The 26,752-nt window shown below is 42.7% G+C and overlaps 1 protein-coding gene across 2 annotated transcripts in view; it reads right to left on the minus strand.

Moving 5' to 3' along the window:
* The window catches only part of LOC142776191 (uncharacterized), an 80,434-nt gene that overhangs the window by 28,654 nt on the left and 25,028 nt on the right, over nt 1-26,752 (minus strand). Inside the window, exons 2-5 of one of the 2 annotated variants that reach the window (XM_075879403.1) lie at nt 16,802-16,906; nt 16,450-16,583; nt 13,362-13,523; nt 6,122-6,157 (exon numbers count right to left, since the gene is read on the minus strand). In XM_075879403.1, the coding sequence (XP_075735518.1) occupies nt 6,122-6,157; nt 13,362-13,523; nt 16,450-16,583; nt 16,802-16,906 (437 nt within the window). The remainder of the gene's footprint in view (nt 1-6,121; nt 6,158-13,361; nt 13,524-16,449; nt 16,584-16,801; nt 16,907-26,752) is intronic. The other variant, XM_075879404.1, reaches the window with a different exon arrangement.

Raw genomic sequence — 26,752 nt, forward strand, 5'->3', positions numbered from 1 at the left:
TGGCATTGAAGTCGCCCATCAGTATGGTATACTCTGTTTTTATCTTACTCATTGCCGATTCCACGTCTTCATAGAAGCTTTCAACAAATACATTATCATGGCTGGATGTAGGCATGTAAGCCTGTATTACCTTAGTCTTGTATATATTGTTGAGTTGAATTGCGATACCTACCACCCTATCATTAATGATATAGTATTCCTCTATGTTACCAGCTATATTTCTGTGGATAAGGAACCCCACGCCCAGTTTTCTTCTGTCAGCCAAGCCACGATAGCAAAGGACGTGCCCATTCTGTAGCACTGTATAAGCCCCATCTGTCCTCCTAACCTCACTGGGCCCATAACATCCCATTTAACACCCTCTAGCTCCTTGAATAGTACAGCTAGACTTGCCTCACTAGATAAGGTTCTAGTGCTAAATGTTGCCATGTTCAGGTTCCTATGTCAGCCTGTCCAAACCCAAAGATTCTTAGCACCCTCTGCTGCGTCGCATATCTGACCGTCGCCGTGGTCAGTTTCTTTGCAGCTGCTGGGGACTGAGAGCCGAGGGTTAATTGGCATATCCATGTGAGAGGCAGTGGCCATATACTGCATGAGGGTAGCCAATCCCTCTCTGGTGAGGGAGTGCATTGCCGGCGGTGGTCACCGATGAGCCCGCACCCTAGTCCTCTTAATGCAATCCTATCATCATGCGGATAATATTTTTTATTGCGGTTGGGAATCGCGCAGCGCCGGAATTCGAACCGCAGACCTCTTGCACGAGAGTCTGATAGTCTAACGACTATGCCATCGCAGCATCTTAAAAACACAAAGGGCACGATGGGATTTGAACCCGGGTTCCTTCATGCCAGCCCAGTGTTCTACCACTGAGCCATGTCGGTGCTTGATGTGTAAACTGTTACGTATAAGTTGAGAACTCTGCGAAAATTTTGTTTCTTTGAAATGAGCTTCTTGCACTTCAAATGGTAGTCTGCACAATAATTTTGCTAGGAGTTATACTTTCCGCCATGAAATGCACAGCAGCAGAGAAAAGCGCGAGCACTATCAGAGTGAAATGAAGTTTGAGCAACGGACTGTGCGCACAGTTAGTACAAGTCGTCTGCTGCCGCCATCCGAGGTCAGCAGGTGCACCCGGTTGCCTATAGTTTGGCTTTTGTTCCCCTTCAATTCAAATCCTGGAACACCACCTTCATGGTTTTCACTGAGATGAATTCGTACGGCACAGTCTCTGCCTGAAGCGGCTGTCACCCGTGTGCGGGAAGCTAGTGCTCGCAGCTAGCTGACAAGAATTTTCATGGTGCTCCCAACCAAGAACACAGTCAAACTTCAACTTCCATGTTGTCGCCTCGAAGTGTTTTTTGTGTGGGTGCCGAATGCGGTTGAGGAACTTGACCTAAAGGCAGCGAATCTGTGACTTTGGCTAATTGCTTCTGTTTACACGCCAAGAATGTGCGTTGGAATCCTGCCGTGCCCACGTTAGATCAGCCACCTCAGGACGTTTTGTTTAAATATACAATTATGTATTGTAGATGCGCTATTGTTTGGTTTACTTTGAACACACAAAAAGCGCAAACAATGTCTGCTACGTCTGCAATATTAAGAGCGCGTAGCTGCTATGCGAGCAAAGGGTAGATGAAATAGCTATGCTCCAATGCCCATGCATGGAAGTTACCCCCGGCTGTATAGCAATTCATCCGTCTGAGGACACGAAAACAAGCCCTATTTGCTCCAGAACACGCCAGACTGTGCGCGCTTGCTTGCTTGTTAATCCAGCAGTCATGGCCGCTCCCATGGCCATATCATTTCGAAGTTGGCGTTCTCAGTGCAGTCGAGAGCTATTTCAGTGCTGCCTTGCTTTTTAAGAAACCAAAGTATAGGCCTTCATTCCATACTTAACGAGCAGGAAGTCCGATCTACAATTGGCTATCCTAGTGCAATGGCATTTTTGACAGGCCGTAACTGTAAGTGAAACCATATTATGCAACATGTTTTTACTGATTGTGAAAGCTGATGTGCAAGAGAATAAGTGGGGGAAGTTTAAGAAATATCAAAAATGTTTTTTTAATCGTTGTTGTAAGTTTTCCTTGCATGCTCTTGAATTGATTGATTTGTGGGATTTAACATCCCAAAACCACTACATGATTATGAGAGACGCTGTAGTGGAGGACTCCGGAAATTTCGACCACCAGGGGTTCTTTAATCTGCACCCAAATCTGAGTACACGGGCCTACAACATTTTCGCCTCCATCGGAAATACAGCCGCCGCAGCCGGGATTTGATCCCGCGACCTGCGGGTCAGCAGCCGAGTACCTGAGCCACTAGACCACCGTGGCGGGGCTTGCATGCTCTTGAAGATAGCATAATTAACTTTTTATTGAAAAGTGGTATTAACATAGGCTTTAGCAGTTATATAAGTATGCTGAGAAAGTAGTGGGAATTTGCACTGCTCTGTCTTAAGTCTTTTCTGAAATAAAGGCCTGTAAATAAGGCATAAAAACGTTTTTTGGGTCAACCTTGAGATTTTTTTTTCTAAAATTATATGAATTACCCTGAGAAACAAAAAATAACTGAACCTAAGCACAAATACACATATATTTAGCTAAATGAATTTGTCGATTTGAAGTACATAGCTTAAAGTTATTTTCTGTAGTTCATCGCCAAAGTCAGAAAAAACAACAGGACAGGTAAGCGTGGCACTCTGCCTCTTCGTCATTATTGATTTACTGTGCTATGAAAAATTTTTTTTTTGTGTGGAAAATCTAATTGCACATCTCACCTTTCCACTCATAAGGTCAATATATAGAATTTTGAAAGAAATTTAAGAGGTCGATTGGCCATGCTTTGTTTGATTTTACGTGGTGGAATCACCCTACTTCAACGGGAAAAAATTTTGGCTTGGCTACTTCTAAAATACGCAGCCTATAATAAATGTTGAATAGAAGCAAGTGTAGCTCATGTAATCTAACTTTAGCAAATATTTGGGGCTATGAACAACCACAGAGCTTCAAATATTTTCAAGCACGTCAATTGACTTCGCCAATTCAATGCAGGAGCTTTCATTTCACCCAAAAAATCTAAAAATTTTTATGTGTGGGGGGCGGGGGCGGTTCCAGCTTGAATGGAAGCTGCTGTGTCTAGAAGTAGAATGAAATCAGCCAGTGTTAACCAGTCGTAGATTTGTGGACGAAAATACACAACTACAAAAATTCAAGCGGCAGAAACCCTACGCACACCTTGAAAAAGAACCAGTAAAGCTACTTGTCCTGCTAAAATCAAATGCAGAAGCCATACGAGTTTCCATGTAAACTTCCCTGAAACTGGTCTTAGATGCGAAATGCGTGGTGGTCTCTCAATCCTAAATATAAAGATGAAGCGAGAACTGTACTTTAAGAACATTACCATGCAGCTTCAGGTTTGATATCCCTCTTGAAATGACTGCTACATTTACACCTGAACTGCAGCAATGATTTGAACTGTGTGATCATTTTATGTGTGGTAAATAGTTATATATAACATGTTATCAAATTACTGTTTTCTTTAAACATATATACAATTTCCATTATATTTTTTCTGTGTATTTAAATTTACTGAAAAAAAAAATTGGCAGATCCCATGTACAGTGGGAATAGATGATATGCGAAGCACGAATGAAAAAGGTTTATATGTCACTTTGAAGTAAGCAGAACGTTATGAGGTGGAGGCAAATGATGCCGTACATGACTTTCGTGTCATGATTATCATGTTTGAATGTGTCATTTACCTTCGTCATCTATTCACGTCACGCGATACCAAATTTAGTGTATGCGGAGCTAGCAAAACGGCCACGAGCACGCTATGAACGTTGTATGTGCTCATGTTCTTACATGACATGCGTCTCAGTATTATCACGTTTGCACCAGTCATATTTTGGTCATCCATTGACGTCACATAACACCAAAGTTGGTAAATGTGGAGCTAGCAAAATGGCCGCGAATGCATCATGAAGGGCCCAATATACCCCAATGTAGCGTTGACGTGCGCGCACACAGGGCACAGTGACGCTACGTTAGCAAAACGGAAGCACTCTATAGTTTGACACCAGGCCCCAACAGCACGACCAGCGTCAGTCGGCGCGGCCTGACGGCAACCGGTGCGAAATGCAACATGCTGCATTTTGTGCCGATGCGTTACCCAGACAACGCTGCGCCTGCATCTTTTCGTGACGAAGGAACGCCGGATGCGCTGAAACGCTTATGGGTCAAAGCAACGCAGAGCGACGAAATGAACGGCGGCGAGCACGCGCACCGCGTCACATCAAAATGTATTAGCGCCTTGACTGTGGCATGTAGTCATGTTCTCATATGACACGAATCTCATTATTATCATGTTTGCATCAGTCCTATACCTTCGTCCTCCATTGACGTCACGTAATACCAGATTTGGCATATGTGAAGCTAGCGAAACGGCCGCAAGCGCATCATGAGTGTGTCATGTAGTCATGTTGTTACATGACACGCATGTCGTCATTATCACGTTTGTATGTGTCATTTACCCATGTCATCCGTTTGCGTCGCATAATAGCGAGTTTGATACATGTGAAGCAAGCGAAACAGCCGCGAGCGCATCATGAGCATAGCATGTAGCCATGTTGTTACATGACACGCATCTCATGTTTATCATGTTTGCACCAATATCATACCTTCATCATCCATTCACATTTCGTAATACCAAATTTGGTATCAGTGAAGCTAGCGAAACGGCCGCCAGCACATCATGAGCATGGCATGTAGTCATGTTGTTACATGACAAGCATCTTATGATTACTATGTTTGCACTAGTCACATACCTTCGTGATCTATTCACGTACCGTAATACTAAATTTGGTAGTGACGCAAGCGAAACAACCGCGAGCGCATCATGAGCATGACATGTCATGTTGTTACATGACACGCATGTCATGCTTTTCATGTTAGGGTCTGTCGCTTGTGTTCGCCATGCAATCATGTCATACCATACCAGTTTGACAACATGCCATCTGAGCGAAACCACCTCAAGAGCTGTAGGACCATGAAATGTAAATCGTAACATTAATGACATACATGTCATGATTTTCATGTTATGACTAGTCAAATTTGTTCTTCATACAGTCATGTTATGCCATACCAAGTTTGGTATCGATGCCATCATCGAAATGGCTAGGAGAGCTAAAAGTTGTTGGCGGTTAGATAGATAGATACGCTCAAAGTCGCCGAAGTTCGCTAAGAAATGCTTCGCATTTAAAAAAAAAAGCTTTGGTTGCGATTATGCCCTTACAGTAATACAACAAAGCATATTCAAAGCTTCCCCATAATGAGACTCCTTTATTACCTACATGTTTCTCTTTGATCAAAAGGTACTTTTCTTGGTTACTTTTCACATTTTTGAACTGAAAACCCTGGACTATGCCGAGTTAAAGAACAACAAATGTAGATTTTTTTAGGAAATAAATATCGCAATATAATAATATCCTGAAACGGAACTTAAGAACTTGTTTCTTCTTTGTTAGGTACAACGATAACATATATATATATATATATAGTCATACTTGTAAATAAAGATACACGCTATTAAAAAACCAATAAAATTAATAATTTACCAACTAATGCTGCCGCCGGTGGAACAACATCTGTCAGGGTAAATTCATCACTGATGAAGGCCATTCCACTGGCCCCAATGTTTGATAATAAATTATGAATTGTTCAGGTTTGTTAATCATGTGAATTTTTATTTGCAAATATATAACCTCTTGACATTCTTTATTTATAATTCCCAATATACAGACAATTTATTCAATATGATCAGCTTCAAATCTATATGTATTCGTAAATATATACACAGCATTTACGGGTCTGGCACAATTTTTGAAAATGCTTTTTCTTAACATAACCCAAGTTTTTTCTCTAGAAAACCCAATAAGCCCAAGTGGACTACATTTGAAATTTCAAACTGTGCACCACATTATTTTTTTTTTTAACAATGTGCTGCACAACTATTATAGCTCAAGAAGGCCACTTGAAAAATGCACGATGAAAAAAAAAACAGAAAATACAAAGCATAGAACCTGGTGGGGAGTTTTCAAGTGAATTAATTCTCAAAAACTTACCGTCATGTGATAACGCCGCCACAGGTCAGGACAAAGCTGCAAAGATTCAAATAAGCGTTTAAATTGAACAAAACTTGCACCACATACACACATGCTTGCAGATGGCACTTAAGAGGACTTTTAAAAAAAATTGAATGAAAAATAATTTCTTTACATAAAATGCTCTGATTTATTTACAGCTTTCTCTATAAATTACCAGTAACATGACAGAAAAACATGGCATATCTCAACTTTTCAGTCATGAATACATGTGTGAATTGTTAGCAGTTTACTGGCCTCTGAAATAAACTACAACAGGAGAAACAGCACGAATGGCTGACAGCTTTTACAAATGTTTAAGGAGCAACTACAAAGCCTGAAGGTCGGGTGCCTTTCCAAGTGTAATCACGAATATTGTATTAAGTTCTTTTTAAAGGGCCCCTAAACAACATCTGAAAATACAAAAAAGGAACACATTATTCTCTTCCAGCGTCTCCCGTCTGCGAAGAAATTCGTGACACCGGCTGCTTGTTCACGTTGCGTCAGGATGAAATAAGTGCTCGATTGGCCAATATATGCGAGATATTTATTGAAATGATGCCTATCCTGTTTTGGCATGCAGTCGCATGCCCGTTCGGCCTTGTCTCACATTACCCTTGTGAGCGATAAAATTTTTTCACTTCGTTCTGTGCATTTAGACTATAGATGTTGTTACACGAGGCATGGTGCTTGAGCCCATCGTGGCAGATGGACAGATAAAGAGAGGGCTGGTGTGCCGCGCGAGAATCTGGCAGCTAGTCAGTGGCACACTTGCTTGTAAATATTGTACATGTATTCGCTTCTGTCTCCCTCGTGTCTTCGTGTTACTCGTGACATTATAAGAGCGTGTAGCCGAAAAGTGCGCAATCCTGACTGACTGAATGCTTCGTGCTGATATTCCAGATATTTTCTTAAGAAATTAGTGGCGAGGAGATGATAGCACTTGTAGGAAGGGTAGCAAAGGTGAGAAAGAAACTATTGTCTTGCATCTGAATTTGGTGTGGTTTAGGGACCCTTCAGCAACTCAAGTTTTCTGAATCCCAAGTAGAGTTTAGAGATGCTATTGCAGAAATGCATGGCCTTCTTATTTTGTGTCCTTAGAGCGCTTAGCTTCAAAGGGCTGTACATATGGCACTTGTTAAGGCTTTGTGCATTTCGCTCCTTTACTCGTTCTTTTTTTCACAAGTTGGCCACTACTTCCGGTTCAGGCATGTACTTTCATAACACAAGGTGAGCCCTAAAACTGCCTCGCATCACCATGAACTTGTATGTTGGCTGCGTTACTCAATCAGTGCACACAGCTGTCAAGGCACTAAATGAGCAGATGAATTAGTCTTAAGAGAGTTCATTGCAGCACATCATGATGGCTGAAGTATGTATGCCACAACAAATATAGGCATGCACAATGCAGCATGTGCTCGCAAATGTGTTCTAAGTCTTGTTGAGCTATTCAAGCACACGGTTCAAATCAGCTATGTCTTTCAGTAACTATGCCAATGAATGCAGAGGGACTTGTTCTTGGGCTAGCTGGTGGCGCTCATAATTATGGTGTAGCACTAAGACACAAAAGAGACCCACAAAAACGTACCACAGCCATGAGTGTTTGTGTGTGTTGCTGTGTGCTCGTTTCTGCGTGCCTGCAACGTGTGTGTTTCTGTGTGTCTGTTTTGTGTCTTGGCACTACACCATGATCATTAAACCAATGAATAGTAGTCAAATCTATATAGCACATTGCACACTACACAGTCAAATTAATTAGCTAAACATTAACTTGCAAGGCATGGCAAGAACAAGAGAGATGGCCTATCCTGGTAAGCATCTGTATGGTTTGGCCGTAACAAAATGATTAATTAGTACTGTCACAGCAGACTATGTCAGAGGGATGTGACTGACTTGGGTTTGAAAGAGCATGCATTAACGATTCAGGAGGAACATGGCTCGGGAGAGAGAAATTTGCTACTATTTGCCATAGGTAAATATTTTTTAGAGGTTATTCAGCTTTGTACAGTTATTTTGAACATGTAATTACACTTTCTTGGTACCATTTTCTTGGAATGTTATTTTGAGCTGATTTCTTGCTGGCGCAAGTGCACGATGATATGAAGAGAATGAAGATCACAAAGTGAAAAATCGATATCTTGAGGCGTTTATTTGTTGCTGAGACCAAAGTCCCTCTTTAAGGGGAGATGCTACTCGAAAATGTTTTTTTTTTATTTCATAGCTCCTTGAAATTTTAGGTGTTAGTAAATCTTGCAGTGCTGATTTCATAACTACAATTATTTTTCTGATAACTATAGTAGTTCCGGAGTTACTACAACTTTGATATAAAAATATAGGGTTTTTTGTGCACATAATAAAGCTTACTAAACATTTTCACACAGAATTGCAAAATGGCTCATTCTGCTGCACTTGAGCAGTACAACACAGAAAAGTACCTCAAGTAGGACATTTATTTGCTACATTAAAGAAAAAATTAAATGTACGAAATGCATATTTTACATCTCTCTATCAGTGTATCAAGTTGTGTCAAAGTTCCCGCAAGCCCCCGTATCCCCGCTGCCTTGATACGGCCTAGTGGCCGGCGGCTCGCATTCTTCTACCGCTGCTTTGAGCTTCGGCTTACGTCGATGCCCTCGGTACTTGTTCTTGCTTGCAAACTTTCGTGCTCGGAAGTCTCGCTTCTTTGAGTGATCCATGGTGAACTCGGAAAAACGTAGAAACGCACGGCAAGTGCCAGTCGTCGCAAGCACTCAGCGAGCGAGGCTGATAAGATGTAGCCAATGGCGGTCTCAGTAGCGTATCATGTGACCAGTAGAGATGCCCGAAGCGGCTGCAATTTGGCTGTAAACCGACTTGGAAATGACTGTTTTGTCAAATTCCTCACTAAAATACGAAACTAGGAGGACGCCTGTACACTAGAAGGAGCCTTGATCTACGTCAGCGAACAAACCCCAACGGCGGATGTCATCGTGTTGCGGAGTGGCAGATTTTAAAAAATAGCCGTCGCATGCGTGAATTCGCGACTTCAGGAGCTACCTTCGCTAGCGCAGATCAACTTTTTACGACTTTGTCGTTTGAATTCAGCTATGACCTTTGGGGAAATGATAGTTGAATGATCAAAAGTGATTTTAGAAACAATGTCTCAAAAGAGAAAATTTTCACAAAAAACGCAATCTTTCGACCGATCTTTCCTTAAAACTCGGTATAACAGGTGAGTAAAATTGAAACATTACTTTATTACACTAAAACATGTTTGTATGATTACTTTATTATTTCCTTGCATACATTATCCAAAAAGAGAATCATGGGCTGTGAAAAATGTTCCAATAATAGGACAGAGCAAAAAACTAAGATAGTATTTGAAAAAAAAAAAAAAGGTTTGTTGCAAACCTGACAGCAGCAAACACATTTTGGTTGCATGACGAGCCAACCAGTCCTCTTTGGCATGGCAAAACAGCGCACAAAAAAGCCAAAATGCTGATCCATAAAAACTTCAATAATCAGTGCAATCAAAACTTTTCTCGTTTTTCCAACGGCTGGACAACACAGCTGCACGTATTGCCCAAAGTACTGCAACACTAAATTCACCGGTAATGAACTCACTGCTCTCAACCTAGTTTGATTAACGAGTATAAAACCCACCCAATGCCACAGAGAGTTTCATTTTAAAATCGTATGAAAGCGAGAAGGCAGTCTGAATTTCAGCAACATCAGTCACAACAGTTGCATTTTTTGCTTTGCAACACTACGCACACATAATTTCTGAATAAGCCAGCAAACTTTGTTATGACATTCTACATGTATCCCTTACAGAGGCATTTTTACAGAGCATCCGCAGGACATTCGCACAACTAAATATGAGAACCAGTGAACTCACTTTCATTAAACACCAAGTGTTTGCCTCAAAAGCATTAGTTTCAAATAGAGAATGGTAAAGATTCAAGTGCTTCAAATATTCAAACGAATATTACAGTATTAAAATTCACATTGAAATTAATCTAAATTATTTCAAAGTATTCGAAATTATTTCAAAGTATTCGAAAAGAACAAATATAAAGATTTTTTTTACATTACAGATTTAAAAAAAATTTTATGACTGACAGGCATTTGTAATATTTGCAAACTAGGTAAGTGTGTGCAAAAGTATATAAACTTTGCCACACCTAAAGTTACACTGAAATAAGCAAAACATAAAAACCATCAATTTTCTAATTATGAACTTAAGGGCACAATTTATATTGAAAAGTTATAGGATGTGACAATTTGTAAGCAGGACAAAACGAACAGAGTGTTTGAGGCCGGCCCCAATAAACGCCCCCACACTACAGCCATTCTTATTTTATTCTTCTATATGGCGACAATCTGAAAAGGCAATACAAACAAAAAGTACTTCACTGATTAGTGTAAATGTGTGCAATTTGGTTGGCAGTAATTATGGTGATGGGACCCGTCAATGCATTACCATTCGTTACAGTGAGGGGGCCCGCCAGCGTAGTGTAATCGTGACTACAGTGACAAGGGCCATCACCGTAGTGAAATCGTAAGGATGAACGATGACGAGGCCCGTCATAATAGCGATGCAGCTATAGCGACGGGCCCCGTCACCGTAATGCAATGACTACAGTGAGGGTAGTGTAATGGTAAAAATGAGGGGGGCCCGTTGCCGGAAATTTGTAGTCGTTTTAGACGCCACCGCCTAGCTGTTCCGTAGGTGCAGTGGGGAAACGCGCAGTTGGAGATGCGGTCGTTCTGCAGGTCGTCAGTTCGAACCCCGCATTAAATTTTAAAAATTTTTTTATATTAATGCGTCACTATTGACATTACTGATTTCAAGGAGTCGTAATTTTGCAAGAAAATCACGTCGCTGTTTGTGCCTGTTGTTAGCCCTACCATGTAAATTTTTTGAGGCGCAGTTGTTGGTGTGCGACATGATGCGTTAATGGTGTGAGACTTCAGTTCGAGTTGCGCTGACCAACTAAAATTTTCTCTTTCTTTTCTGCTTTCAATATTTTCAATATTGTTTCGAGTAATGTTCGCTATTTTAAAGGCAGCATTCTACAGTGGAGTGATGGGAGGAGCCGCTGGCCAGCCAGAACTTGGACAATCAGCTGAGTCGAGGTTCTCACTGACGGACGCGGCTCGCTGAGCGGCAGCTGCCGCAGAGCCGTGATTCGAGCTTGCCCCCACCGCGAAACCTACTATAGTAATGCAAGTGTAGAGAGTTTTCACCACCTCCATTAAAAGCGCAGACACAGACACAACTGCATCGAGGCAATTAATACAGCACTGTAATGATGTAATTATGAGGTGGCTCGTTTTAACAACGCTGCCTATAGTGGCGGCCCTTGACATAGTGTTGCTGTTTGAGCTCTTACAGAAGTGATTGAAGATATTTTCATTTGTTTTTGTTTTTTTTTTTACTGCTGCACAAGGTGACTGCGTTTAGGCTCCCTACGGCTACCTTGCCTCATTGTAGGATACATCGACGCTGATAGATGCACGTTCATTCTTGCGTATTCGTTTCATTGACTTGATCACACCTTGTGGTTTACACAAGCCTGTAGCCGTAACAGCCAGCATTTGCAAATTTAAGCATCCAGACGACCAGTCACGCCTATGACTTCGGCGTGCTCGCATCATAATCACCGAGAACGATACGGAACACGTTTCACTCTTGTAGGACAAGCGTCGTCTCGGGATGGGAAGACAGCTACAGAGAGCACACCATCGTGCGAGTATCTACTGCACCGTAGAGAGCTCAAATGTCTACCTGCGTTTGCATAGCAATAGCACACATTCAAGGGACGAAAGTGATGTCCATATCCCCTTGTTATAAGGAGTCGATTCGATCACATTAATAAGTCTGTGTGCGCGATTTCAGGAGAAGTAGGCCCGACGTCGGAGCTACATGTATTGTAGTCATATATATTATGGTTTTGGGACTTACTGAAACAAACTGTCCAACTACACAGCCCTCAGGATTGGAACACATTATATGTTGACCAGCACAACGTTTGGCATTCGCCCATACGTTGCTTTTATAAAGTGACACGAAAAATAATGATTTGATTTGATTGATTTGTGGGGTTTAACGCCACAAAACCACGATACGATTATGAAAGACGCCGTAGTGGAGGGCTCCAAAAATTTTGACCACCTGGAGTTCTTTAACGTTCACCCAAATCTGAGCACACGGGCCTATCACTTTTCCGCCTCCATCGGAAATACAGCCACCGCAGCCGGGATTCGATCCCGCGACCTGCGGGTCAGCAGCCTAGTACCTTAGCCACTAGACCACCACGGCGGGGCTGACACGGAAAATATGTGGGATGGATTGATTTAGGAACATCACATTATCCAAAACAAATCATTAGTTGGAGCTACGATATCAATGCTAAGGAACGAAAACCTCACTAAGGGTCGTTGTTCAATCTGATAATAAAGTTAATTCGCACACATACAACGAAATCTGCTCACCCAGCGCAGTATCAACTGGAAATCACTGGGAAAGGTGTTCATTCTATATATTGGACATAAAAGAAAGTGGAAAGTTATATCCTTGATGGATGAACATGATTATCATTTAAAAACAAGTTGCAATGCTTGAAAAAAATAATGAAAGAAGAAGATAAAAAAGAGCCCGATTCGCACCAAAGTCGGACACCAACAACACTGCGCCACGAAATCCACATGGTAGGGCTGGCTAACAACCGCCGCAGACAGCGACATGATTTTCTTGCAGCATTACCTTGGGGGGAAAAAGGGGGGAAGGGGAAGTAATACATTTGAAAACGAGAATTCGAACTGATGACTTGCGTCACGACCGCTTCCCCAACGATAGTACTGAGTTGATGGGCCCCATCACCATAGTCACTAATGTGGTCATGTCTTCAGAAGTCAAGTGACAGCCATGGATACGTGCATCTTGGTATTGATTGGATAGCGAGAGTCTCACTCTCACTGCAGCGATGAGCTTAAGCGGCTACACTTGCTAGATGCCTTACAAGCCTCGCATAATGTACCATCTTTACAAGATGCCAATCGCTAGACTTCAGGCACACAATAATACTAGGGCAATTCATGGTATGTGCACTAAATATGACAAGGAAAGAGGGGTGGGTCGAAACAGAACATAAGCACACAACCACTACCAACAAACGTGCATTAATGAGTTAGTACTGACATGCATCATACAGGAAAAAGAGCATAACCATGTACTTACATTGCTGGGGTGGCCCTTGGTGTAACAGGTGGTGCATGAAGGCACATCAGTCTCTTTGCACTCGGCCGCTGTGTGACCTTGTTCATAGCAACGAGAGCACATCCGTTTGCGACATCGTGCACCATCATGACCAATGTCTGAGCAGCAGAAACACACTTTGAACTGCAAAACAAACCGCTGTATTATTTCCCACTACAACTGTGCATATTACATGTCAAAGAAGGATAAAAATTATCAGAAGGGCAACTTAGCACTGTGGCTGAAAGTGGACATGCTGCTATGATTTTTTAGCACCAGCAGAATGAGTGGTGATCCCAGAGAACAAGGCATGTTTAAGCAGTTTACAATGTGTCAGAAAAATAAACCAATCGAAACTGGTGTGTGATGTGAAAAATTTACGATTCCTCGGGCTACATTCAGTACAAAGCCACTAGTTAGAAGTTACATGTACTTACCATAATTACTGATACAATAATTAGTTCACCCCCCCAAAAAAAGCTCAATAATTTCTATCCTGGCCAGTCGTAATGAACAAACATGGAAACTGAGCCAAGGCTTCAGCAATTACTTTTGCTGAAGCATTTGGCTATAGCAACATACACCAAGCACAACTCATGATTATCCTAGTCCAACAACGAAAAATGCCAACAGCTCAATAAACACAGAGGTGCGCATATTATCACTACTTTTGTGATTACCTTTAAAAATGAAGTAACTAGCATTAACGATGAATTTTTGCTATGTATACTATGACGTTTAAGAATACTCTACAAAAAAAAAAAAATCAATCAGTTTGCCAATTTTGGGCTTATATATTTCATACCTGCATAAACACTGTGAACTGTTCTTACATGCGTAAGCACTGTACATCGTATTTTTTTTTCTGAAAAATCGCTGAATGTGAAAACTCCAATTTGCAAGACACTTCTTTTTTTTTTCTTCTTCCATTTAGCACATTCAAAAACTTTCTGGCAAACTTCCCCACATAAATCATAAGGGCCAAAGCTCATAAGTGCGAAATGCACGCGACAGCGACGTAGATCTTCTTCGCGCGATCAGTCGCTAGCGCAGGCAAACCTCATTCACGCGACGGCTGCGGCGAGTGAACTCCACTGTTGCTGGCATGAGGACGTCTATTCGCACGAAGAAAACCGCGTAGTGAGTGGTATGCAATTTAAAAATACGATATATTGTTGTGTAATGGAACGAAAAGTACTTATGAGTGGCTTGCAGCACTTTTTTTTATATGCACATGCGTAAACATTGCGTTATTTCTTGTTGCGCATACGTGACTTGGGCAGGGTGACGTGCACCCACGTAGTCTGTCTTTTCCGGTTTTTCGCTATTGGCTGCTAGGGCCCCGCACTTCCGGGCGACGGTTTTCAAATCTGGAGAACCGAGCGATCGCGCGAAAACGAGCACGCGACACGTCGCGCGAACTCCTGGTTTCGTCGCTCGTAGCGTTGCTCGTCGCTGTCGCGTGCATTTTCGCGCTTATGAGGTTTGCTCTTAACCGCAGGCTTTGCATCAGTTGTCTTTGAAAGAAAGAGCAAGCGTTATTATGGCAGTGGAAATCTGCTTAATAAAGGGGTTTTCATACTGGGTCTGCAGCTAACCACTACAAGCAGGCTACAATTATGTACAACATTATCTGATGACAAATAAATACAATATTATCTTGTGAGAGAAACAACATCTAGTTGAGACATATGCATGCGAGGAGGGAAACTCTTGCATAAAGCCCATTCTGGTTTCAGAAGTTATTGTCCAAAATAAAAGGCAGACAGAGTTGATGGAACTCATGAATTGCATACAGCTTACGATTGCCTGATTGATATGTGAGGTTTAACGTCCCAAAACTATCATATGATTATGACAGACGCCATAGTGAAGGGCTCCGGAAATTTTGACCACCTGGAGTTCTTTAACATGCACCCAAATCTGAGCACACGGGCCTACAGCATTTCCGCCTTCATCGGAAATGCAACCACTGCAGCCGGGATTCGACTCTGCAACCTGCGGGACAGCAGCCGAGTATCTTAGCCACTAGACCGCCACGGCGGGGCATCGTATACAGCTCACATCAAGCAGAATATTCATAAACCTAGATATTTCTTAAGTAAATTATATGCAATTTATTTTATGCAATTTTTGCACACTCAGTATGAATTTCATAGACATTTGTTTTATAGTTCCATGGCAAACTGAGAGCGAGGAAATTAATTTAAATTACCAAATAGCCCACCTATGGACCCCTTTCTGTTTTTTTTTTTGTCATCGTTGTTATTGAGTAGATGTCCAAACGACTAACTTTAGTACACACAAGATTGTTCAGCAATAAATGTTACTAATTAGCAATGCTAGCACTTCTCCTTTTGCTCCTCTGTTGGCATTCTCCTCCCATGATATGTGCTACATAGTGACTAACGCCAAACCACTGCACTGCCACAAAATTGCACTTGGCACCTTTGGATAAAGAAAACTAAGTATACTCAAGCAACCCGAACAGTTGATCGTTTGTTTTGTCCTCTTTCATACCAAAACAAAACCTACCAGAAAATTTTAGTTTAACTAGCTTCTGAGCAGATGGTATAAGCAGTCGGCAGATGTTGCACAATATCAGATTATCCCAGGCATGTCCAGGGGTGGGTGTGACCACCTTTGTGTAGCCCGACAAGTATACAAGTATCAGATAGGTAACTGAGCAAATTGATGTGGTTTCATTTTGAACCAGTAAACAGCGTGAAAGAAAATGTGGATGAGCAGAGAAATTACTGACGACATTGCTGACTCACAAAATTTCATTTCAAAATGAAACAGAATAAATGGCATATGAAAGAGAATTACGCATGTAAAGAGTGGTGCATACAACTATTACTCAAGCGAAGGGTAACAAAAATTAGCCAAAAAAAGCCTAAGTGATTGATCAGACATGAAATATTGCAAATTATTCGAAACTATACTTTGTTTCAAAATAAAATTTTATTTGCGAGTCAGTGCTGTTGTCTGTTGTTCCTGGGCTCGTCAACATTTTCATTCGTAATGTTTATTCATTAAAGAAGTATACAAGCAGCCAGTTAAAGCTTACCTTCTTTTTGCGACAAAACTTAGCTACATGCCCCATTTGATCACACTTTCTGCAGTGGGCTTTCTCTTTGTTGTAGTATCGGAAGGTTCGGCTGTTGCGGTAGAGGTCCTCAGCGTCCACATGCCAGAGGCCAGCTGCAAAAAAAATACATTGTATGAGTGGCACTTTAACTCTTTTGTTACGATGCCTATTCAAATCGATCACAGGTGATCAATGTTTTTGAATCACCGATTTTGGCATGTTAAATTTGTTTCTCGTGAACCCAGCACTTTCTCGTAGTTAGTCCAGCCACTGAATTTTCAGAATCAATTTGAACTTGCCCGTTCTGGTAATATTGTGATTTCTTACAGACCTTTGCGCGAAGCAATGTGCATGTATTGTTGGAAAAGTGCACTAGGCTGATGAATTTCCCAGAAGTGCGTGCCCCTCGTAGTTACAATACAGCAATATCGAAGTTCTGTAAAGAAAAAAAAAACCTTTGCAAGCCAAATATCAAATTAAAGTGTCAGTTTCACAATTTGACTATATTGAGAAGTAATTATTGCCAGAAAAATATGCCAGCTATTCAGTAGAGAGCTGTTCCTACTAGTCAGGGAAAATATGTTCTATAAAAAAATTTACAAAGGTCCACCACGTGTTTAACGAGTTCACGTAGTTTTCAACAGCTTTAATTTTGCTTGCATTGTTATATCAGGCATAGGGTTGCATATAGTGTCACTAGTCTCTTCTACGACGTTGTCGTCACGGGCTTGGGTTCGCACCAGCGCTGCAAAACACATGCGCTGCTCGAAATTGTCTTGTAACACCACCTGAAATGAGTGAGGATGAGCTTAAAGTTAAAAATGACAGCACATCGGCTTCAAGTTTTATGTCGACGATGTTTTGCGTCAGTCTGAGACATCCGCAGCCGTTTATGGGTTTGTTCTGTTTAAATCCTTAAGTTGTCTCCTCCGCCGCAAGTGAGTATAGCTTCTGACTTATGTGCACAATCTTAAAGCTGTCCTAGTTACGTGCGTGGTCCACACTTGCTGGGTCTCAGTGTGCTGGCACTGGCTGCAAAGTTTTTCCTAATGACAAAAAGGCCCCTGGAACATATCTTGGTGCTGACTATGAAGCAGTGCGAAAAGCTATAGAACTTTGTGTGATATTGTCTTTTTATTTCAATATGATACACCCAAAATGCAAAGAAATATGCTTGGATGCATATATTGAAATGCCAACCTATGCAGAGTGGAGTGGCTCATAGAAAGAGATAATGCTAGATGAAATAGCGAAGTCCATTGCACATCTCATTTATAGACGGATCATTCACATCACGGGTATCCATCTATATTGGAACACCTGGAGACTCTTATCACAAGACATAAAAAATTTACTGAGAAAAGAGTACGAGTACACTGTGTCTCGCGAAAAACCATACAATGCTTCACCACACGGCACGACCAATGAAACAGAAGATTTGATTGATTGATTGATATGTGGGGTTTAACGTCCCAAAACCACCACATGATTATGAGAGACGTCGTAGTGGAGGGCTCCAGAAATTTTGACCACCTGGGGTTCTTTAACCTGCACTTAAATCTGAACACACAGGCCTACAGCATTTTTGTCTGCATCAAAAATGCAGCCACCGCAGCCGGGATTCGATCCCGCGACCTGCGGGTCACCAGTCGAGTACCTTAGCCACTAGACCACCACGGCGGGGCGAAGAAGAAGATTTCCTTCGTCTATGTGAAGAGAAACATTTTGTACAACAATCAATATTTTTTACACTGTTCCTGGGTCATTAATCTACAAAATGTATATTCTGAATTTTCTTTGTTTTGAATATTTTTGTATATATAGCGTTTCTTATTGTACTGTTTATCAGCTGGCCACCGAAAATTTCACACTTTTCACATTTTCATTCATTTTAAAATATTTGTGTTGCTCTACAACATGTTTTTCGGAAAGAGCATTTTATTGTGCAAAGCTTCGTATGCCGCCATGCATGCTAGAGTGCTGTTCAAACAGACAAAAATGGCTTTCCCGAGACATATGAAAAACAACCATTTTCGCACAGTAACGAAAGAGTTGAAGACCCTAAACATTTCCTCCATCTCAACAACTGATCATCAACAGCAGCACAACTACCTGGCACTGCTTCGAAATTTCCCAGTATTCTGTGGTAGGTGCTCTCATACCTGCAACACTATTTTGGTAACTTGACCACATGCCTATCAGTGGTTCGCCAGCCAATTCCCATAATGAGTGCCATATAAACCATTACCAACATGACACAAGAAGTAAAGTAAGAGTTGTAAACAGACAATTGGATAGTTAACTGTTTCTTATTATTCATATCACCTCAATGTCAGTCATAATGAACAGGACTACCAAGGATACATTGCAATCCACATTTTTCCATTTTCTTATGCTGAGCTCTGCAGTTTTGATAGAGGAGTGGTGATTCGTGGGGTGATCTGGGAAAACCAGGCCAGTCAGAACAAAAGCCTCGATGATGAAAAGGCATGCGGAGGCCCTACCACAGTGCTTGGCCACTTTCTGGCCAGGGGAAGCATACATGTGCTGTGGCACCATGAGAAAGGTGGATTGTATCATGACACAATACAAGACACCAAGCTGATGATATGTATTTGAGATAGAGATACAAGACCCAAAAGTAAACATATTTGACAGAAATCTGTCTGGCAGTGTGGAATTAGAAGAATAAATGATGAATTCCCCAATACAGTTTTATTGGATAATATTGGTTACTTCTGTATTGTCCTTTCTGGCTGGGAAGGACAATACATGGCGAACATAGGCCACCAGTCGTTCGGCGACTTGTTTGAGGATTAAAAGAACGCTGCTCCCTCGCAAGCTCCGGCGCCGGACGCAACAGTAGCTTCAATGCAGCATGAAACACTCTCGCAGAACGCAGAAAAAAAAGGACCATCGCATCAACTTTAATGCCACCCAGGTAATCGAAACAAAAGGTAGAACAGAAGCCTCGCTTCCCAGCTGGGAAGTGCAATACATGGTGGACATAGGCCGCCAGCCCTTCGGCAACTTGTTTGCGGTTTAAAAGAAGGCCACCCCCTCATAAGCCCAGGCGCCGGACGCAACAGCTCGTCCGCCAGCGGGAGACTCGACCTGAGGGTGACCAGCTGCCCAGGTTGGCCGAAGTGTCATTGTGTGGTGGCGTCTTTCAGGCCACTGCCGATGACGCCCAGCCAAGGACTCTTTCCAGCTCGTTTTTCGTGGCTCTTTTCTGGAAATAAGCATTCATACACACAACCACAGGCACAGGAGAGGGCCCTGCCAAGCCTTCACCTTGCTCACTGCCTCTCCGTAGAGGGCCCTGCCAGCACCGAGACACATCGAGTCCGAAAAATCATCTAAGACAACCTTCCTTAATACGTAGTATTACCAAACACAAAGCAGCAATCGGAATGTTTTTCTGAGCTTTCGCCGAAGCTCCCAATCCCGATTCGAGAATATTGTTCCGATTGAACTGCTTTCGAGAAAATGAACTCCCAAGTGATGTGCTCCTTGTGGCATACTTGTGTGCCAGCATCAGTAATCCACTGTGAGTTAACCAGGCCTCATATTCAAGAAACAGCCTTTTGCTTCACACTATTCCTTGGTCCCCAAAATTTTTTGCCGCCAAAACTGGTCGTCAGTTCCCTCAGAGCTGACGAAGAGATAACGGTCATGCTGCACCAGTGCCAGGAACATCCGCATTACAAGCCTGCAATCGCACGTTATAGTAGTACTGCGTCGATGTACCACTAATAAATTCGCTCCTGCGGTTACTAGTCTCACAGAACACACACATAAACTCATGAACTAGCTTTTTTTACTTCCACACCAGACACACGCGAACAAAACATTAAATTAAGAAAAAAAACAACTTTCGCATGAACCCTGGAAAAACTCGCAAGGATATTCTTTGTGCCTCTGCGCTCCCAGAAAATCCGTTTATAATGTCGCTTTTACTCAACAAATGGTCCTAGGTGTGTCACTATGTAGCCGAAACACGCTTAACTTCAAAGACAAAGCATACAAGGCTTAAGAAATAAACAACTTAAATTATCTGCTGAAACACTTATCCATTAGCTGAGATACTAAGCGAACACATTCTGAAACCCAAACAAAATTATACCGTCAAAACCAAACTTCAAAATAAAACAAATCCACTAGCGACCACCGTCAAAACCTTATGGTTTTCTACTCCTTTTTCAGACGAACGCGCGGTGGCTAAGCCCTGTGGGCCTTTCTTGGCAAACGGGGAATGGAACAATGGCGAAACCCATTCGCTTCTCATCCGAACCCCGCCAAGCTCCTCGCTGGCGATCGGTGTTCTTCCTCTTGCTCAGTTACATTTAAGGAGCTGTGGACTTTGCACTCCCGCGCCCCATCAAACATGTGGACAGAACAACGAAAGGCTTACTGTCCCCTTCCTTCCGTTTGTATTTTCGCCCAGCGCACTTTTCTTTTTGTTCGGCAGCTCATACGCATGCAAACTAACTTCAGCGCGGATGACAAACGCCTCATTCTGTTTACTGTTCTCGAACGTTTACAACCTTTATTCAAGCGAGCTGTGCTCTTTTTTATCGCACTCTCTGCTCTAAGAGGCCACTTCCGTCTACACTTCCTCGCGCGCATGTCTGAGCCTCTCGCTCGCGTCTGTTGCTCACCAGCACGCTAGTTAGTTTCGTTAGCTGTCTTGCCCGCTTCGTCTAAATGATTTGTGCATAAATCATCCTTTCTTTAACTCTCCGGAGTGGCAGACAGCTCAACGCATCCAGTGACAATGCAGCCTTTTCCTTCCAAACTTGGCTCGCATTCCTGGGAGCTGCTCACAACTGCATTGCCCTCACTAATCTCTAGTAGCACTTCATCTCCTGTATTCCCTCTGGTTTTCCTGCCTAGAGAGTCGAAATCCTCTTGGACACCGCATGCAGGATTCACCGTTGCGATACTTTCAGGTGAACCCAGCTCACATGCCTGGGAGCTGTCCACAACTACTCTTCCCTGCACTACTTCCTTACACTCTGCTGGCACGATGCTGTTGTTCCCTCTAAGGGGGTCGAAATCTCTTTTAACCCTGCATGCAAGATCCACCATTGGGACAGCCTCACTGTGTGTCAGTGCTAGATGTTCTAAAACTATCTTAGCTGTTTCGCTAGATTTCACCTCGCACAACACCACATTGCACTTATTCGGGGCTTCGTCGGTCTCTCCTCTTAGCGCAGCAACTTTCGCAGTAGTCAAACTCAGTTCATTCTTGAAACTGCTGTTACCCTCATAGGTGCTAGCTTTTTCTACGGCTCCAATTTCAACGTTGTCATAATTCAACTAGAGGTACACTGACCTAATATTTCTATACGTCTACGGATTACACGCAGCGGAAATGCCAAACACTCTTTTCCATCAGCTGCCGTCACCTTATTTTTAAAGAGCTCATCTCTTAAGCCCCGCAACTCAATCAAATGCGTGTCACTATCTCCTTCCGATATATATATATCGATATATATCGATATACATATATATATATATAAAATAAGGGAAAAAAGCGTATACCAAGGGCTCGTTTTTCCGTGTTTTAACACAATATTAATGAGATCTAACAGACAGTAATGCCAAGGAATGTACAGGGGAAGTTATTAGAACCAATGGAATGTAAATAAGAAAGAAAAGTGGATGAAAAAATGACCAGCTGTGAGCAGGAATCGAACCTACGACCTTCGAATAACGCGTTCGATGCTCCAACCACTGAGCTACCACAGCGGCCTTCCCTCCATCCACTTTTTTGGGTTTATATGTGAATTTAGAAGTAGGAGTGACAGTCAGCACCATCTATAAGCCAAGCGACGAGTGTGAAAACACTCTTTTATGCGCATGTTTGGCGTCACGTAGCACGTGAACTTATTATGAGCGGGCAGATGATTAATATGAGACCCTCGTTTAATGAAATAAGGGAAAAAAATGTATACCTAAGGGCTCGTTTTTCCGTGTTTTAACACAGTATTAATGAGATCTAACAGACAGTAATGCCAAGGAATGTACAGAGAAAGTTATTAGAACCAATAGAATGTAAATAAGAAGAAAGTAAAGTGGATGATATATATATATATATATATATATATATATATATATATATATATACACACACACACACACACACACACACACACAACGCATGTAGGCTACCCAAAACGTTAGAGCGCAAACGTAAAATTCAAACTAGTTATTTAAAAATTAAGTAAAGAAGATTGCAAGAGAAAACAATTTTATTTCTAAAGCAAACAAAATTCCTTTCAACAGTCACGAGTCAACATTTTCTGAGAAGCTAACAGCTGTTTTCAACAACTTTAAGTCGAACTCGCGGTGGTCGCGCCAGGAAGGTTTTTCTAATGAAGCGGTTAATCCCTTCACTACCGAACCTCGCGACGATCCTCAAAGCAGACTTGCCGTAATCTCTTCCTGTCAATTCGCGACAACCACGGACCTTTGTGTTCTGCATCCCATTCAATGCGCCACGAGAACAACGGAAAGGTTTCTTGCCCTCTGATCGCATACGTGGACAAAGCACTGCTCTTTTCTTTGCGCTTTGGCCGCTTGGATGCATACCATATGGCAACTTTCTCGCAATTTTGCTCCACCACTTGAACACATTCCTCAAACGCGTCGCGATTTTCGCCTGTTTGTTTTTAGGAGGCTTTCTTCGTTTTGCATGCTTCTTGGTGCTGTATACGGAGACATTCGCCCTTCCAGACGCTCATCAGCACCCACATGCTCGTTAGCTCTTTTGTTTGCACTATCTTGATGATTGCCTAGTAATTTATCATGCAAACACTGCCACATACGATGCGCTTTTCTTTTCCGGCATCTTGGACGCATACAATATAGACCCGTCAAGGATCACAATGACACTTTTCTCGCCATTTCACTCCGCTGTTTGAAGCCCTTACTCAAACGCGTTATGCTCATCGCGAGCTTTTCCTCACTGTTACCCTTGGGATGCTTTCTCCTTCGTGCACGCTTCTTTGTGTGGACTTGGGAGCCTTTCGTCCTACTTTGACGTTCATCATCATCGATGTGCTCCTCTGCTGCCTCGCGCACAGAGTCCTGATAATTCCCTATCAGTTCATCCTTGGACCGCTGCTGCATAGATTGCGCTTTGTTTTTCTTTACTCTCCGGCTGCTTTGAACCATGCTACACCGGGCCGTCAGAGGTGATAATGACAATTTTCTTGCGATTTCACAACGCCTTTTGAAGCTTTTTGTCAAAAGCGTCGCACTGATCGTGAGCTTTGTCACGCTTTTGTCCTTTGGACGCTTTCTTCACTTGGCACACTGCTGGGTGCCAACTTTGGAGCCTTTCGTCCACCTGTGACGCTCATCAACATCGTCTATAGGACTGCAAGGTTCAATTCTCGTGGAACACTCTGTTAATCTTAACTCTGTTTCCACCACCACGGAACCCTTACACTTTGATTCAACTGCAAGCTCTTTTTCTTTGGAATAGGTCAGCACCTATACCATACCCTTACAGGCACTAGCCTTCTCTTCGGCCTTAAACAGTACTGCCGCAACATCACACCGTTTGTGCGCTACCTCTACAGATTGCCCACTCTGCTGTTTCGTATATAACCTGCGATCTAGTTTTTCAATCTCCTCATTCAACACTTGCATAATCTTCCTGTGTTTTTTCCTTTTTATTCGCCCACTGTGCTTCCTATTCCTGTTTTCTTTTCATTTCTTCTCTTTCTCTCCCTGCTCCTGTTCCATTAAATACATACTGCTGAAGTGCTCGATATCCACTTTGTCACTTTTGCTTTTGAGAATTATCTCACGGAGTTGAGATGCAGGCATATCGTCATCAAACTCTAGGTCGAGATCCCAACACAAGTCCAAAAGACTATTTCTCGTCAATCTCACGAGGTCCCTTACTACTACTTTGCTTTAGCTCAGCTGTGACAAAACACAAACCCACCAGAATTTCAATTCTGGGTCAGGAGAAATTGAAGCCTGGCAAATCCCACAGCGGAGACCACAAGCTTAAGCACACAAGTAGCACTACGTGGCCAACCTCCCTCTCTACCTTTTTACTGTTTATTCCTCACTCTACTGCTTTCTCCAACATCCCAAGTTTTCCCGCAATGTATCCTTGAAAGTTCCACAAAACTAACACTTGTTTCTACTGAATTATCTAAGCTTTCCTTCTGAACCTTGTTGCTCAGATAATTATCCAGTGCTGCTCTGTGCTGAGATAACCACAGAGGCTAGACAGTTGTTCGTTACATCTATCTTTTAACAGGTCTAGGCTAAAAGACTCGATATATCTCAAGCACAAAGCCAGGCACTCACCCGATTACATGCGGTCGTGGTACGCTGCGACGATCCCGCCAAATTCCAGCGCTAGGGCTTTTGGTTGACCTCCGGTCCATGTCTCTCTATTCGCTGAGCCTTATCTCAACGCTGCGATTCAGTAGTTGAGACCACCAGCCTTTGCAGGCACTGGAGATCTGGGATTAAGATGCTGTGGCTGGAGGAAGGTGGACTAATGATGATGATGATATATGTTGTTTAATGGCGCAAGGGCCATTGATGGCCAAAGAGCGCCAGGAAATGATATCGGATGAGAGCAATGGTTATGGTAAATGGCTGTAAAAGGGCCTAAAATTCTGCGCTCTAAAGATGCGTAAGACCCGTAAAATCATGAAAGTGAAGTGAAGCATGCTTGGTGAGAATGAGTCTTTTGTTATCATGACATCATAAAATAGGAGCGTTATATTAGCACCGATTTCTCGCCAGCCCCCTTGGTCCCAAGGGCCGAGAGACAGGTGCTCTTTTGGATGTAGCATCCGCAGCAGCAGCCTCCTTTCGGAGGCCGTGCTACCGATCACTTGAGTAGATAACATGGAAGGTATTTACTTCCTTTAAGAATGCATTCAATGCATTATATTTAAAAAGAGGTTCGCGACCAATAAACATAGCTGGGTGAAGAAGTATGTGTTCCTTGTACGCTAGTGGAAAATGTTTTTTCCTGTAAGCCTCTAGCTCAGAGCATTCAAGGAGTATGTGAAGTACGGTAAGTGGACGGCCACATCTTTGGCAGCTGGGTGGGTCACCACCGGACAAAAGGTGTGTGTGCGTGCTGTGTGTGTGTCCTATTCTAAGCCGACAGAGACTGACCTCTGTACGGCGTGTTTTCGACGTGGGTGGCCAGTTATTGAGGTATGGTTTAATCAAGTGTAACTTGTTATGAGTTTGTTGATCCCATAACTTCTGCCAGTAAGCCCTGAGCTTTTTCCGTATGCTTGGTTTTAGGTCCATTATAGGGACAGCAACTGAAGAGTTGGCGGAGCTTCCGTTAATTGACTTGGCGAGCTGGTTGGCCAACACATTTCCTTCGATCTCGCGATGTCCTGGCACCCAGCACACGACGATATGTTGCTTGGAAGTATAGGCCGCGCAGAGTATTGAATAGAGGGATATAATTATAGGGTTTCTGTGTTTTTTAAGATTTTTCAACGCTTTTACGACACTCAGGGAGTCTGTGTATATAACTACCCTTGGCGTATTCAATTCTTTTATGTGTTTAACGGCAACGAATAACTCGTAAGCCTCGGCTGTAAAAATGCTTGAGCTGGTGGACAGAACGCCGGCATCTGAGAAGGATGGGCCGACCGCCGCATAGGACACGCCAGTATGAGACTTGGATGCATCAGTATAATATTCTGGACAGTCATATTTATGTTGCAGCTCTAAGAAATACATCCGAATGTGTATGGGGGAGGCATGCTTTGTGACAGCTACGAAAGATGTGTCACTGTCTACAACCTGCCACTGCCATGGCGGGAGCCGCAGAGCGGGGGGGCTGAGGTGGTATTCAAGCAGTGGGACATCTGTTTCTTCAGCTAGGTGTCTAACACGCAGCGAAAAAGGACGTACCATTGCGGGTCGATTGTAAAAAAGTTGAGAGCTGGGCAGGTCGTTGATGGTGAAATATGCAGGTTGCTCACTGTTCGCATTTACTTTAAGAAAATATATGAAGGAAGAATATGTTCTCTGCAGATGGAGTGACCACTCGTCCGATTCTACATAAAGGCTTTCAACTGGGCTTGTTCTAAAGGCGCCTGTGGACAGGCGGATGCCTTGATGATGAACAGGGTCCAACATTTTCAGAGCGCTTGGCGTGGCAGAGTAATAGACTATTGACCCATGCTCAAGACGTGAGCGTATAAGGCTTCTATACAGATTCATGAGGCACCTTCTGTCACTGCCCCACGTTGTTCGTGACAGCACCTTT

The sequence above is a fragment of the Rhipicephalus microplus genome, chromosome X (genome assembly GCF_043290135.1).
Source record: "Rhipicephalus microplus isolate Deutch F79 chromosome X, USDA_Rmic, whole genome shotgun sequence".
Classification (NCBI taxonomy): domain Eukaryota; kingdom Metazoa; phylum Arthropoda; class Arachnida; order Ixodida; family Ixodidae; genus Rhipicephalus; species Rhipicephalus microplus.